Source organism: Saccopteryx bilineata, chromosome 10 (genome assembly GCF_036850765.1).
Source record: "Saccopteryx bilineata isolate mSacBil1 chromosome 10, mSacBil1_pri_phased_curated, whole genome shotgun sequence".
Taxonomy (NCBI): domain Eukaryota; kingdom Metazoa; phylum Chordata; class Mammalia; order Chiroptera; family Emballonuridae; genus Saccopteryx; species Saccopteryx bilineata.
In genome coordinates this window covers 74231623-74247073 of record NC_089499.1, presented here as the reverse complement: position 1 = coordinate 74247073, position 15451 = coordinate 74231623, and the positions used below count along the sequence as shown (strand labels likewise).

The 15451-nt window shown below is 43.6% G+C and overlaps 1 protein-coding gene across 1 annotated transcript in view; it reads right to left on the bottom strand.

Moving 5' to 3' along the window:
• Nucleotides 1–15451, bottom strand: part of ADAMTS9 (ADAM metallopeptidase with thrombospondin type 1 motif 9) — a 175809-nt gene that overhangs the window by 140702 nt on the left and 19656 nt on the right. The window contains exon 4 of the mRNA XM_066244506.1: nt 2306–2595. Within this exon, the coding sequence (XP_066100603.1) occupies nt 2306–2595 (290 nt within the window). The remainder of the gene's footprint in view (nt 1–2305; nt 2596–15451) is intronic.

Genomic DNA, 15451 nt, shown 5'->3' with positions numbered 1-15451 from the left:
ATGAGAGTTGACATTCATTGGGCACTTGCTGTGGGGAGGTCTTGCTGAAAACTGCACGTGCATTTGCATTCTCTCATAGCAGAACTCCAGGCTAGGTATTATTCTAACCTCTGCTCAACAACAGACAGAATTAAGGCTCAGAGAAATTAAGTACTCATTCAAGACCATCTACAATGGTGAGCAGCACAGCCAGAACTCTGAACATCCATCAGTTTGACCCAAAGTCCATGCTCTTAACTGAAATTCTTAAACCTGGTCTGAAGGGATAGGTTGGAAATGGAGTTGCATCTGTGCAGGTCTGATTAGGTCTTTCTTTCCTGCTCCAGGACAAGAAGTGAGGATTGGGGCACATGGCACTGAGCATGGAGAAGGGGAGTCACGAGAGGGTGGAGGGCACGCAGGTTGGGATGTAGGAGAGGGAGCACGGGGGACTAGTTCACAGCAGTGAGAGAAAAGACAAGGAGAACCACAGGCCAGGGAGAGGAAAGAAGAAACTCCAGAGCAATGTTCCCAAACATGGCTGTTTTCAAATTCATTTGTGGAATACATTAAAGTAGATTCCTGTTCAACTAAACTGAGGTCAATGCATTAAAAGGAATGCTATGGTGAGACCTAAAATGAATGTAGGCAAGATCATAAGGATTGCTATAGAAAACAATCCCCAATATTCAAGAAAAAAGCAAGTGTGTAAAACAATCTAGAACAATGCTCCATTTCTGTTTGAAAATAAAAAATTGTATGTGCATACATATATGCTTAAGAAATGCCCAGATTTGTGCTGTCTGATACGGTAGCCATTGCCACATACACTCACTGAGCACTTGAAATGTGGCCAGTCCAAACTGAAATGTGCTGTGAATATAAAACACACTGGATTTTGAAGGATTAGTATGAAAAAATATGTATATATCTTATTCATAATTTTTGAAGTAATATTAGAATATAAAATAAAGTATATTATTAAAATTAATTTTACCTACTTGTTTTATTTTACGTGGCTACTGGGAAGTTTAAAATTATATATGTGGCTTACGTTATCCCTGCTGGGCAGAGCTGTTTAGTTTAGACACATGAAGAAAACGTGACAGCAGCTGACTTGGAGAAGGGCACAGAGCTCCAGGAGGGGACCCTGCTTTCTCATCAGTGATCTTTTGTAGTGTTTGATTTTTTAAATTATGCATATGTATTGCTCTTTTAATTCAAAATGGGAATAGAAAAGAATAGAGTGAGAGATTTCTAGGCCTCATCCCAGGGCTAGAGTCCTGGGGAAGAGCTTGGAGGAGGACAGTGGCACTTTAATAGATCCCCAGGTGACTGATTCATAACCAGCATCCAAAGTCTTACTGGAGATCCACACCTGGCTGTGCAAGTTCAGAAGTCAAACAAAGAGCACTGGTTTTGGGGACTGGACAAGCCAAGCTAAAGGTCACATCAGTCTCCAAGCCTTTATAGGACCACGGGCAAGTGACCTAACTTATCTATAACACGAGGTGATAACCCTACCTAGCAGAGTTGCCTGAAGGATTAAAAATGATTCCCTTAATAAGAAGCTCATTGTTTAACAAACACTCAATACTGATAACCACTATTGTCATCATAAAATGGCAACCAATAAATATCATGTGTTTTTTGGTGGTTATTTTTGTGACAGAGACAGTCAGAGAGTCAGAGAGAGGGACAGACAGGAAGGGAGAGAGGTGAGAAGCATCAATTCTTCATTGCGACACCTTAGTTGTTCATTGATTGCTTTCTCATATGTGCCTTGACCCGGGGGCTATAGTAAACCAAGTGACTCCTTGCTCAAGCCATCGACCTTGGGCTCAAGCTGGTGAGCTTTGCTCAAACCAAATGAGCCTGCACTCAAGCTGGCGACCTCAGGGTTTCAAACCTAGGTCTTCCACATCCCAGTCCGATGCTATATCCACTGTGCCACCGCCTGGTCAGGCTCAAGCCAGCGAGCTTGGGCTTTAAGCCAGTGACCTTTGGGCTCAAGCCAGCAACCACAGGGTCATGTCTATGATCCCAAGCTCAAGCCAGAGACCCCATGCACAAGCTGTTGAGCCCGCACTCAAGCCGGATGAACCCACACTCAAGCTGGCGACCTTGTGGTCTCACACCTGGGTCCTCTACATCCCAGTTTGGTGCTCTATCCACTGCGCCACTGCCTGGTCAGGCCTCTTCTTTTAAGTCACTTGCCTGGATCGTTGAAATGCCAGCCCTGAGTGGTTCTTCAAAGCACTGCATGGAAGCCCATTCCCCAATGGCCCATTTAGGGACCTCGAAAATCACCTTTTAATGTACTTACAATTGACATTAAAGTTAAAATATAGTGTTGAAGGTTTGCTCCATGGTATAAAGCCATTTTTTGGTCTGCTACCACCATCACTTCCACAAACCGTGGGTAGGATAGAAAACGTTTTGTTCTCTTGTGGGTCCTCTTTTCTCTTGTGCTGTTCGTCTTGCTGCCATAGGCAGCAAGTGCCTCTGTTGCTAAGCTGGTTTTGACTCCAGCCACATCGCTGGCCAGGCTCCTCCTTCCGCCCCATCTCCTCGTTCTTGTTCTACTCTTGCCTTTACTGTGACCGTTCTTGTGTTCTGTAACAAATCAGAGAGCATGCATTACATTTCAAGTCACATCTATTTCGTATTAAGAACTGAATTGGACACATCTTAAAATGATGCCTCTAAAAGTCAAACTACATACTAAATCAAGTTCTCCACACCACGGACTCTACAGGTGAACCTCAATCTATACTCTCATCTAAATGACTAAGGACTTGAAATCAGCTTCCCTGGAAGTTTCCATAAATGCTCACATAAGGTATTACAAACAAATCAGGCCTGAGTTTAAGGGAAACAATTGCAAGTGATTCTTTCCATTTGGTAACAAATGTCTTGCTGAATTTAAACAGTTTATGTTCGTTGTTCTTTGCTATAGATACAGTAAGGGCCAGCAGCAGCTAGAGAGCTCTAGAGAATGGAAATGGAGGTGTTTCATACCCACCCCTTTTGATATTCAGTGAGATACAGTATAAAGAGGTCTGAGAGATTGGTAGCCTAATAGACAATACAAAGGAACTACAGAAAATGCATGACAAGGAAGACATGGTATTATTATATTACTGAATTTGATTAGTATAATATGCAAAAATTTAAGAATAGAATCACTGCTATTTAATGCCTCTGACTTTTTAAAAATTAACTTATTTCAGGGCTCAGTTAAGGAAGTAAATGAAACTCAGAGTATGAAGAGACAGTTGGGACCATGAGGTATAACGACAGATTAGTTCTACTTATTCCAACTCCTGCCTAGCCCTCCAGGTTCTATACAATCTTCCTGCTCAAGTGTGGTCCTTGGACCAGTAGCATTGGCAACCTTTGGAAACTTGTTAGAAATAAAGACTCGCCCCACTCCAGACCTGATGAATCAGAATCTACATTTTAACAAGATCTCTAGGTGATTCATGTTCATATTAATGTTTTGAAAAGCACTAGCCTCAAACTTGGCTTGAAGCTTGTATTGCTGGTGAGAATATTCAATTTCAACACTATCAATCACACAATAAACAGAATCAGCATAAAAGTGTCTGCCAAATACACTTTGAATAGTAACATAATCTAATCGGTTACCTTGCCTACAGTTTATAAATGTGCTTTCAAGTTTTAATACATGAGGGATAGGGGGAAGAAACGTCCCTTTCCCCTTCTAGGTTATTCTGGCTGCTCTAATAATTAAATCAACATGAAACACATTAACAAGAGAAAATAGCCAAATTCAGTTACATACATATGTATGGGAACCCCACATAGACAGTCAGAGACCCCACATACATGAGAGGTTCAGAGATAGGTAAAATGAGATACATGACATTCTGAGCTATGGATAATGTAAAAAGCTTGGGGCTCCAGAAGGGGAAAAAGACATCCATAGGACCATAAGAAAAGCAGGTGTTAAGTAACGAGGTGTTTGCACTGCCCTGTACATAGGTCATAAAGTCATTGCTGCTGATCATTTTAATATGTGCAAGACCCTTAATTTAGGTCCTATAAGGAAGAGGTAAAAGTTTCTTGGGAGCCTTCAGGGGCTCAACTGTCATCAGCTCATCCTCAGGAGGCTTGTTCTGAACCCCTTCAAATGTCACTAGCTAGTAGTCTAAAGTAATCAACAGAACTGTACAATTAAGAAATATGCTTACCTAAGACACAAGGAATGAAATTTATTATACTACTAAACATACACAGTGACAACAAAAGTCAAACTATAAGTGGTTTTGTATTTTAAGGGTGCTAATATCTGACCTTTATAACCTATTACTAAAACAATCAATTTAGAACAGGATGTATATTTTGCCCAAGTTGAGTGTTTTAGCTATTAATATTAAAACAGTGAAATCAGTCCAAACTATCAAACAAGTTACATGTGGTCTCACTCCAGATAACAGGACTAACCTAAAGCCTGGTGCATAGGAGTCAACATAACATTCTTTTCTTCAACTCTCTTTCTTCAAGTGTATTCATATATGTATACTCATGCCACGGGTAATTCGGCTATCATTCCATTTTTAAATCATCAAATGATTTATAGGATACTTATCAAGCATTTAATATGTGCCAGATATTGAACCAGGCTCTTTTGTGCATGTTACTTTACAATTCCACTCAGACTAAGAAAATTAACCACTATTTTACAGAGGAGGAAAATCAGTCTCAAGGAGATTGAGCAACTTGTCCAAAGTCACATAGCAGGGCATGGTGGCATGAAGAATCAGGCATGATGCTCTATTAGGCAAGATTTCTGAAAAGCTAGGAACTGAAATGGACTCATGGTTTGATTGATAGTTTCTAAATAGAATCTAAATTAGAAAAATTACAGCACCTGGTAGATCTTTTCACAAAAGACTAGCTTCTTACAACAGGTATGTAAGAGGCCATGTTGAAACTGATGTTTTTAAATATGTAAGAAAATGTCACTTATTTTTTAAAAAGTAAATAATCCCTGTTTAACATTTTCTATAAGCATTTTAATACAATTTATTATAATAAGAAAAGTTCAATACAATTTATTATAATCAGTAATGTTTCAAATATTTAAAGTCTCTCTTATTTTTCTATATTTCATTCATTTCTGCCCTAATCTATATTATTTTCTTATTTCTGCTTGCCTTAGGTTTAGTTTTCTCTTCTTTTTGTAGTGTCTTCAAGTGGAAGGTTAAAATATTGATTTGAGATATTTGTTCTTTCCTAATGGAGGAATATATAGCTATAAATTTACCTCAAGCACTGCTTTTGCTGCATCCCATAGTTCATATTTTCATCTTGAAGTATTTTATGACTTCTCCTTTGATCTATTAGTTATTTAGAAGGCTGATGTTCATTTTGCACATATTTTAGTTCCCAGTTTTTTCCTGTTATTAATTTCTAATTCCATACATTTTGGTCAGAGAACATATTATGTATTACTTCTGAGGTTTTTATGGCCTACCATATCTACTCTAGAGAATGTGCCATGTGCACTTCAGAAGAATGTATATTCTACCACTGTTGGGTACAGTGTTCTATAGATATCTGCCAGGTAGCTGAATTACTAGGTTGTTCAAGTTTCCTATTTCTTTGTTGATCTTCTGCATAGCTTTTCTATCCATTATTGAATATGGAGTACTGAAGTTTCCAACTATCGTTACTGAATTGTTGATTTCTCCTTTCCTGTGTGTCACACACAGCTACCAAATGGTTATTCACAGTTTTTGCTTCATGTATTTTGGTGCTCTATTCTGAGATGCATCTATGTTTATAATTGTTATATCTTCCTGAAGACCTAACACTGTTTTTATTATAAAACTCACTGATAAACTTTATCCTATCAGTAAGTGAAAGAAGCCAGTCACAAAAGATCACCTATTGCATGAGTACAATCATATGAAATGTCCAGGATAAGAACATATACAGACAGAAAGTAGATAATCTGCTTAGGGATGGAGATGGAGTGGGAACACAGGGGGATCGATAGCTAATAAGGGGTACAAGATTTCTTCTTCAAGTGATAAAAAAATGTTCTAAAATTGATTCTGATATTGGTTGCACATATCTGTGAATATACTAAAAACCACTGAATTGTATACTGTAAATAAAAGAATAGTAAGTATGTGAATTATATTTCAATAAAGCTGTTTTTAAAAGATTATATGTCACTTAGTTTGTGAAAAGTAAATAATCCTTAATGTTACCTGTAAATATTTTGATTTACAAGTTATTTAGAGAAAGGTATACCTGTAGTGAGGAAAACACTTGAGAAATGCTATACAGAATTCACTCTTTTTGACCACTAAGGGGAAAGAAATGGAGTCTCAGAGGATCATTTGGACATGTGAAAACAATAGGATAATTTAAGACCTTAATTGGAAACAAAGAACCCTTATTTAAATAGCAAGTTGAAAAAAATTAAGGCATTAACCAATTTCTATCAGAGAATAACCCATTTGAATTCTAATATACTGGAAGACATTTCATTCGCAAGTAACCTGTGGCATGAAAATGCAGGAATAAAAGTAATTCTGAACAGAAAATATCTTCTTCTATTACGTAACATCTCCCTAGATTTTGCCCATGTGACCTTTTATCCTAATGAATTAGAACCAGATTTATTTACCTAATTAGCCTAACTAATTTCTACACATTAATCATTTTAGAAAGCAATTTTGAGTTTAGGATTAAAAATAGTATGAGCTTTAAAGATTCAAACATTCAGCCCTGGCAAGACTTGCTCAGTGGTAGAGCATCAGCCCAGCGTGTGGAAGTTCTGGGTTCGATTCCCAACCAGGGCACACAGGAGAAGCGCCCAATTACTTCTCCACCCTTCCCCCTCTTCTTCCTCTCTATCTCCCTCTTCCCCTCCCACATCCAAGGCTCCATTGAAGCAAAGCTGGCCCAGGTGCTGAGGATGGATCCATGGCTTCTGCCTCAGGTGCGAGAATGGCTCCGGTTGCAACAAAGCAATGCCCCAGATGGGCAGAGCATCACCCCCTGGTGGGCTTGCCGGGTGGATCCCGGTTGGGCACATGTGGGAATCTGTCTCTCTGCCTCTTCACTTCTCACTTCAGGAAAATACACACACACACACACACACACACACAAAAGATTCAGACATTCACTATGACTTCAAATATAAAAATTTTTACAGAGAATTGAAAAAACTAAACATTATACCTTTATACCTACTCAGCTCTCTTGCCTCTGAGCAGAGAATAATCACTACCAAGTGATACACACTGTTAGGATAAAAAGAAAGCCATTCACATTTCTCTTTAATGACCTTTTAGCATACTGAAATTAGGGCTAATGCTTCAAATTCACAATGTCATTTGCTAATAGTTTTTTCAGAATTGGCTGCATAATAATATGTCATCCTTGTGGAAAGCACAGTACAAATTCAAATTGTGTGTGTGTGTGTGTGTATTTTGTATTTTTCTGAAGTTGGAAACGGGGAGGCAGTCAGACAGACTCCTGCATGCGCCCAACTGGGATCCATCTGGCATGCCCACCAGGCGGTGATGCTCTGCCCATCTGGGGCGTTGCTCTGTTGCAACCAGAGCCATTCTAGCACCTGAGGCAGAGGCCATGGAGCCATCCTCAGTGCCTGAGCCAACTTTGCTCCAATGGAGCCTTGGCTGCGGGAGGGGAAGAGAGAGACAGAGAGGAAGGAGAGGGGGAAGGGTGGAGAAGCAGATGGGCGCTTCTCCTGTGTGCCCTGGCCAGGAATCGAACCCGGGACTCCTGCATGCCAGGCCGACGCTCTACCACTGAGCCAACCGGCCAGGGCTTGTATGTATATATTTTTATCTTCCTTTTCTACACATTTAAAATTTTTTTTCTTAAGTGAGAAGCAGGGAGGCAGAGAGGCAGACTCCTGCATGCTCCCCGACCGAGATCCACCCTGCAAGCACCCTACCGGGCGATGCTCTGCCCATTAGGGACTGTTGCTCTGTTGCTCAGCAACCAAGCTACCTTAGCACCTGAGGCAAGGCCATGGAGTCACCCATAGCACCCAGGGTAACTTGCTCCAACTGAGCCATGGCTGCAAGAGGAGAAGAAAGAGATAGAAAGAGAACCAAGAGAGGAAGGGGCGGAGAAGCAGATGGGCACTTCTACTATGTGCCCTGACTAGAATCAAACTCAGGACATCCAAACGCTGGGCCAACACTCTACCACTGAGCCAACCGGCCAGGGTGACTACACCATTTTCATCCCTCTTCTTGAAGTTCAAATGTGCCACTCAGAAATAGGCAATCTTTTTATGGTTCTCTTCTTTAAGAATTTCTTACAGTTAATCATGTTTCTTTATTAAATACATTATAAGGAACCTGACCTAGTTCATACCTTAAAATAGCAAATTGAACCAAAGAAGATATACAGATAGCAAATCAGCATATAAAATGTGCTCCACATCATATGTCATAAAGGACATACAAGTTAAAATGACAAGATACCACTACACACTGATTAGACTGGCCAAAATTCAGAACAAATGCTAAAAAGAAATGGTCATTCCTTTATTGCTCCTGGGAATGCAAAATGGTGCAGCCACTTTGGAAGTTAGGTGTTCCTTATAAGGTAGATACATTCTGAATGTATAACCCAGCAATTATGCTTCCTGGTATTTACTCAAAAAAGCTAAAAATTTATGCCCACTAAAAACCTGCACATGGATGTTTATGGTAGCTTTATTCATAATTGCTAAAAGTTGGAAACAACCAAAATGTCCCTCAGTAGGTGAATAGAAAAATAAACTGATACATCTAGACAATGGAATACTATTCAGCACTAAAAATAAATGAGTTATCAAGCCATGAAAAGATCTGGAGAAAACTTAAATGCATTTACTAAGCAAAGGAAGCCAGTCTGAAAAGGCTGCATATTGTAGAATTCCAATCGTGTGACGTTCTGGAAGAGGCAAAACTATGGAAGTAGTAAAAGATCAGTGATTGGCAGGGTCTGGATTCAGGGAGGGATGTATAGTAATAGCATTCAGAGGATTTTTAGGGTACTGAAAATACTCTGTATGATACCATAATGATGGATGCATGTCATTAAACATTTGTCCAAGTCCATAGAACATGACACCAAGAGGAAATTGTAGGTAAATTATGGACTTTGGGTGATTATCAAGCATCAATGTAGGTCCAGGAGTTGTAACAACTGCATCCCCCTGGTGAAGAATGTTGAAGGCAGGGGAAGCTGTACATGTATGGGGGCAGGGGTTTTATGGAAAATTTCTGGACCTTCGTCTCAATGTTTCTGTGACCCTAAAACTGCTCTAAAACACAAGAATTAAAAAAATAATATGAGCCTGACCAGGCAGTGGCACAGTGGATAGAGCGTTTGGCCTGAGATGCACAGGACCCAGGTTCGAAACCCTGAGTTGTCCGGCTTGAGCGCGGGCTCACCAGCTTGAGCGCAGGTCACTGGCTTGAGCGTGGGATCATCATAGACATGACCCCATGGTCGCTGGCTTGAGCCTAAAGGTCACTGGCTTGAAGCCCAAGGTCACTGACTTGAATCCAAGGTCACTGGCTTGAGTAAGGGGTCACTGGCTCTGCTGGAGCCCTCCCTCCTCCGTCAAGGTACATATGAGAGAGCAATGAATGAACAACTAAGGAGCTGCAACAAAGAATTGATGCTTCTCATCTCTCTCCAGTCCAGTCTCTCCCTATCTGTTCTTCTCTGTTTCTCTGGGTCTCTCTTGCTAAAAACAAAAAACAAAAAAACAAACATGTGATACCTCTGAAAATCAAATGCACAGTTGCCTTATTTTGCAATCTGAACTCTCGCATGTGCATGTAAACAAAAGTTAGCCCTGTTAAAAAGCTGTAACTGGCAGTCATGTGCTTCCTAATGACAAGTTGCAGGCACTACAGTTGTTACATTTCTTTCCAAGAATGTGTTTTGGCCCTGATGACTCTGAGGGTTGGCCCTGATGACTCTGAAGGGGAAGTGATGATGTTTACACCACCACAAACAGCCAGTGCTCTAAGATCCCCTACCCTACGGGGAGCAAGCTGCAAGTTCTGTTTTACCTTGTCAAGTAAGTGCCTCTCCTCACCCTCCTTTCTCCTGTGGTAAAGGTGAGTAAAAATAAGCCCCGTCATGGAGCTACTCTGAGAAGCCGTGGGAGACTATGCAAGGCTGTTCGCCAGGCCTGCATGCAGCAGAAGGTAACTCTCCAAACCCAGGCTCTTGTGGTAGCCCTGAGGCCGGCAGAACAACAGGGGCAAGGCACAGGAAGTGCCCGACCCAAGTCCAAGCCACAGAGAGAAATGCCCACCAGCAGCTTGCTTTAAGTGTGGCAAGCAGGGTCACTGGTCCTGGCAGGGCCCCTGCCCGTGGCTGTCCACTGAGCCCTGCCCTGACTGCAAGCAGCCCGGTCACTGGCGGAGTGATTGCCCCTTTGGGCAGCAGGCTCATCCTCAGCATCTCTACGTGGAGGACAAGCCGCTCAGATGGGAGGCCGGTCTAGCCAGATGGGCCCACCAACTCAAACTCCTAGACATCATGGACGGCTGACATGACCTGGACTTGGAGAACCTGAGTTCAGGAACGGGTTCTGCTGCAGGAACGGGTAAGTCCATCTCATTTCTTGTGGACACGGGAGCTACCTTCTTTATTTTGCCATCACACTCTGGACCTCTAGTTCTCTCACAGGTCTCGGTTATGGGAGTGGATGGGACTCCTTCCTTTCTCCTTCTTACACCACTCCTGACATACAGTATTGTCTCAAGTTTGCTGGCCCCTACCCATCTCTGGCTCACCAAAAGGCTGGACCCTGCAGATCCCCCTATTACTCCTCTTTTTTAAAAAAAATCCTTACAGGACTGCATCCGCGAAGTTTCTCCAGTCACGGTCTAACAGATGTTCCTCCTGACTCCCCTCAAGCCACCACCTTCCAATCTCCCCTCCCCATGATGCCCCTAAGCAGCAGGAAATAGCTAGATGAAGTGGCGCCCCTAATTAACACAAAATATCGGAATGTAAGGTGGTCAGCAATGGGGGAAGGTCACGTGAGACACCAGACCCAGGAACTTTGGCTAGAACCGCCCATATCCATGCACGCCAAAAGAAACTTCCCAGGAGTCCCTTGGAAAAGAGCGACCATCTGCCACCCAGTGAGGTTTCACCATGTCATATTAGCTCGACCACCCTAGAGACCCTTTAAATAACCCCCACGCGGGTCACCCCATGAGAATTCCCTGGCCTCTGTCCCGGGATCAGGGAACATTGTTGGGTGGGATGTGCTGTACTCAATAAAGCCTTTTATTATCCCACACTTCGTAGCTCCGGCCCTTTCCTTCTTCCTCGGCGGAAAAAAATACCTTACATTTCCCACCAACAGGCGTTGGATTAAGAAGATTTGCATGCTAACATTAACAGCTGAGAAGTTAATTATTGCCCTCTGTTTTTACAAGATTTAACAAAATTTAACTGAACTTTCTAAGACATTACTCCAATTGTAACCTCCGTGTCTTCGCAAGCAGGGCAATCACAGCCAGGGCCCACAGGGCAGACAAGTGCAAGTCCCCTGCTGCTCCACCACGCTCGACAGCCAGGAGGACAGCGTTAGCCTTGTATCTGGTCCTTCCGGGGACTGGCCCTGCCTCACAGTTCGGTCTTTTCTGCCTCTAGCTGCCCTTTCTGCCTCTAAGCTTCAGTTTTGGCATCTGTGCATGCCAGCGCACACCTCAAAGGTTCCCTGTGACGGTGGAAAGGGACAGCGCATAAAACCCCCCTAGGGGCCCTGGCCGGTTGGCTCAGCGGTAGAGCGTCGGCCTGGCTTGCGGGGGACCTGGGTTCGATTCCGGCCAGGGCACACAGGAGAAGCTCCCATTTGCTTCTCCACCCCCCCCCCCTTCTTCCTCTCTGTCTCTCTCTTCCCCTCCTGCAGCCAAGGCTCCATTAGAGCAAAGATGGCCCGGGCGCTGGGGATGGCTCCTTGGCCTCTGCCCCAGGTGCTAGAGTGGCTCTGGTCGCAGCAAAGCGACGCCCCGAAGGGGCAGAGCATCGCCCCCTGGTGGGCAGAGCGTCACCCCCTGGTGGGCGTGCCGGGTGGATCCCGGTCGGGCGCATGCGGGAGTCTGTCTGACTGTCTCTCCCCATTTCCAGCTTCAGAAAAATACAAAAACAAAACAAAACAAAAAAAAACCCTAGGGCCGTGTGTGACATACAGGGAGGAGCCATTCAATATTTCACATGATAACAATTTCTAGTTGTTACTGTTTCACTGGTAGGGTGCAGAATATCCTCTCTTCACAAATATATGTTGATATTAGGGTTTCTCAAACAAAACAGTTTTATTTTATGAGGAACCTTCTACAGGAAAGGAGAGTGAGAAGTAAGAATGGAAGAGAGAAGGAAGGAGGGAGAGAGAAGGAGAAAGGAGGAAGGAGGAAGGAGGGCTGGAGGGAGGAAGGGAAGGAATTAAAGGCAGAAAAGGCCAGTCCAGTCCCTACTGAACTCTCAAGCCAGGTAAGAACACAGGAGGACTGATAGTGAGATGACACAGTCTGAGATGCAATTAGACGTAAGCAAATACAAATGCCTGCACCTCTCAGCAGGCTCCAAGGGCAGATGACCCACAGGAGCAAGAGTGGAAGCCAAGCCAGCTCCCTGTGTGCTGTGCTATGTTCAGTTACTCAGCGAAGCTGCAGGGCAGGACAGGAGAAAGTCTGCTGGGATCAGTGCAAAGTGGAAAAACAAGCACAATATGGGGGGAAAGGTAAAACAGAAAAACAAAAACAGCCATAAAACCATTGAGTGTCCTAATAATACAGAACAATCTGTTTCCAGACACTGGGTAGAAAAGGCACCGGTGGGGGTGGGGTTGGGGAGGAGCTGTTCTGTGTGTATAAAGCTTTGAAGGGCATGAATGAAAACTACCAAGGTTTAATTTGCTTAAAGGGTCCTCAATCTGCTAGCTTTAAAAACAACAGTGAATCCCTGGATACTTACTAGATCGAGGCCCCAAACTCATCGCTCTCTGTGAGCTGTGTGTGTGTGTGTGTGTGTGTGTGATGCCCATGTCTGGTAGTGCTCCATGCTCAGTACTGATGAAATGCGTGTAAAAGGCAGTGGAGAAAGAGAGTATATTGCTAACCCTTCTTTTTGGCTGGCCAGAGCCTTTATGAACATTGTTTCCCTATGAGTGGTTTATGGAACTTTAGCCCCAGAAGATATTTCCAAAAACAAATCAAGTAGGTTTGCAAACCTACTTGACAGCATTCACGTCTGGGACCTCTTCCAGGCACGTTAGTATTTTAAGAGCTCTGAGAAGTCTTGCAGCAACAAAGCCAGTTTACACTGGTTTAACCATGCAACTGGGAAACTTACAGGATCTTGGCCAGTATGTGGGGCAGGTCATGGAGACAGAACCATCCTGGGACATAGAACTGGATGAGTACTGACGGGCTTCTTCTCAGGGAAGGAGACAACTGAGAAGCTTCTTGCAGTTCAAGGGGCTGTGGTGGGAGGCGGGAGGCATGTTTGAGGGTCATCACACTACCTCCTAAGTGGTGGGGACCTCAGCCTTAGGTCGGCAAGCTGGTACACCGCCCCCCGCAGGCCCTGATGCGCCCCCCACTCACTGCCTGGCCGCTCCTTCCTCCAAAGGCAGTAAGAAGGACAGTGAGGACGGGTATGGCAACACTGGCTAACCACTGCTGAGGACTTTCCTCCATGTCAGGTGCCTCCTAGGCACTTCCTGCAGATACTCTGTTTATTCCTACTACTTTCATTTCATACATGAGGAAACTGAGGCACACTTGAAACAACTGGAGAAAATATTTAAAGAATATCTATTTGAAGTAGTATAAAATGCTGAACATATCCCAACCTTTATTTTACTAAGAGATTGTTTGATTTTGCTCTTAATAGCCCGCAAAATACTCCTTGGGAAATGTTGGCTTTGACTCGTTATATCTCTCAGCATAAGATGAGACAGGCCTTTCTGGCTGACAGAGTGCCAACTGCCCACTCTGACAGGCCTCCCTGCACTATCCGCGGCCTGCTTTCTATGGCCCTTCTCAGGCCCCTTTGTGACTTGGAAGTTAAGAATGTTTAATAGCCATATTAAAAAAAAGTAATAAGAAACAGGTGAAATTAATTTTAATAATACACTTCTCTATTTAACCCAAAATAACTTAACATATTGTCATTTCAACATGTGGCACTGGCCACATTTCAAGGACTCAGGAGCCACATGGAGCTACTGGTTGCTCTACAGGACAGTGCATTTCAGGCATTAAGTGTTTGCCAAGTGAATATTAGAGGCAGTATGATATGCTGGGTAAGAGTTTGGGCCTGGAATACAGAGAGACCTGTATTCCAATCCTGACCTTAGCAAGTCACCTAAGCCCTCTATGCCTGTTTCCTCATCTGTTAAATGGGATACCTTGGGGGGGGGGGTGAAATGCCTTAATAGGCATGAGGTCTGACCCAGGACTTGGGGCACAGTAGGCTCTCCACGGTGCTGGCTATGCTGACTCATTCCACAGGGCGAGCACCCTTTGGAGGCTGCTGGAACGAAGTGGCTCCAGGGCTGCCTGCTATCTGACAGCAGCTCCTGGGTGGCCCTGTGGCTGAACAGATAGATGCCTGTGGTAGGTCTAGGTATCACTCTCTTATCAGAGATTAAAGAGCAGTTGGGCAGGATCTCTCTAAAAGGCTCCTAAGCAGCTCCTGGAGAGCATATTCCTGCCTCCCACATTCCTCGATACCCAAGGCGCCCAGCTCCCACAGGACTGAGGACCAGTGTGTGCACCGCAGCTCCCAGTGCAAACCCCTTCCCGTCCTGATGGCATGTCCAGAGACCATGGCAGTGAGAGGCTTCAGCAGCGCACTGGAGACTCGGGCGGCACTGGGCCTCAGCCAGGGCCCTCCCAACCACAGGCACTTTCCTGCATCACCTCGCCCAGCTCAGATATTTAGTTGCTGAAAATTCAGCTCTGGCTGTGACAACTTAATTCTTTAAGTGAATTAAAAACCTAACATCTTTCTCTATAGCTTTAAGATAACTTAAATGATCTCACTGATTTCTTCTTACCTGTTCTTACACTTCAATCCAGTGGCACTTTCAACACCTCACCTGAGCTTTTCCATGACTGCTGTCACAGACAGCTTTTCCACGACTTGCAGCCGGAAGGAACATAGGACAGGCAAGCAGGAGGCCTGTGTTCAGGGTCCACTTTGCCATTCACTCTGGTTCCAAGATTATTAATCCCTTCAAAATTCTGAGCCTCGATCCTCTTACCCATGGAGACAAATTGGAATAGACATTCTCTCTTAAATCCTCTCCACTATTAAAAATGTATGAGTTCATTTATTTTATAAGAAAAAAGGGAATAATGCTGAAAAATGAAGTCCTGATATTCAAAAGGAACAAAACCCAACATTCTCTTCCCATTGCCAC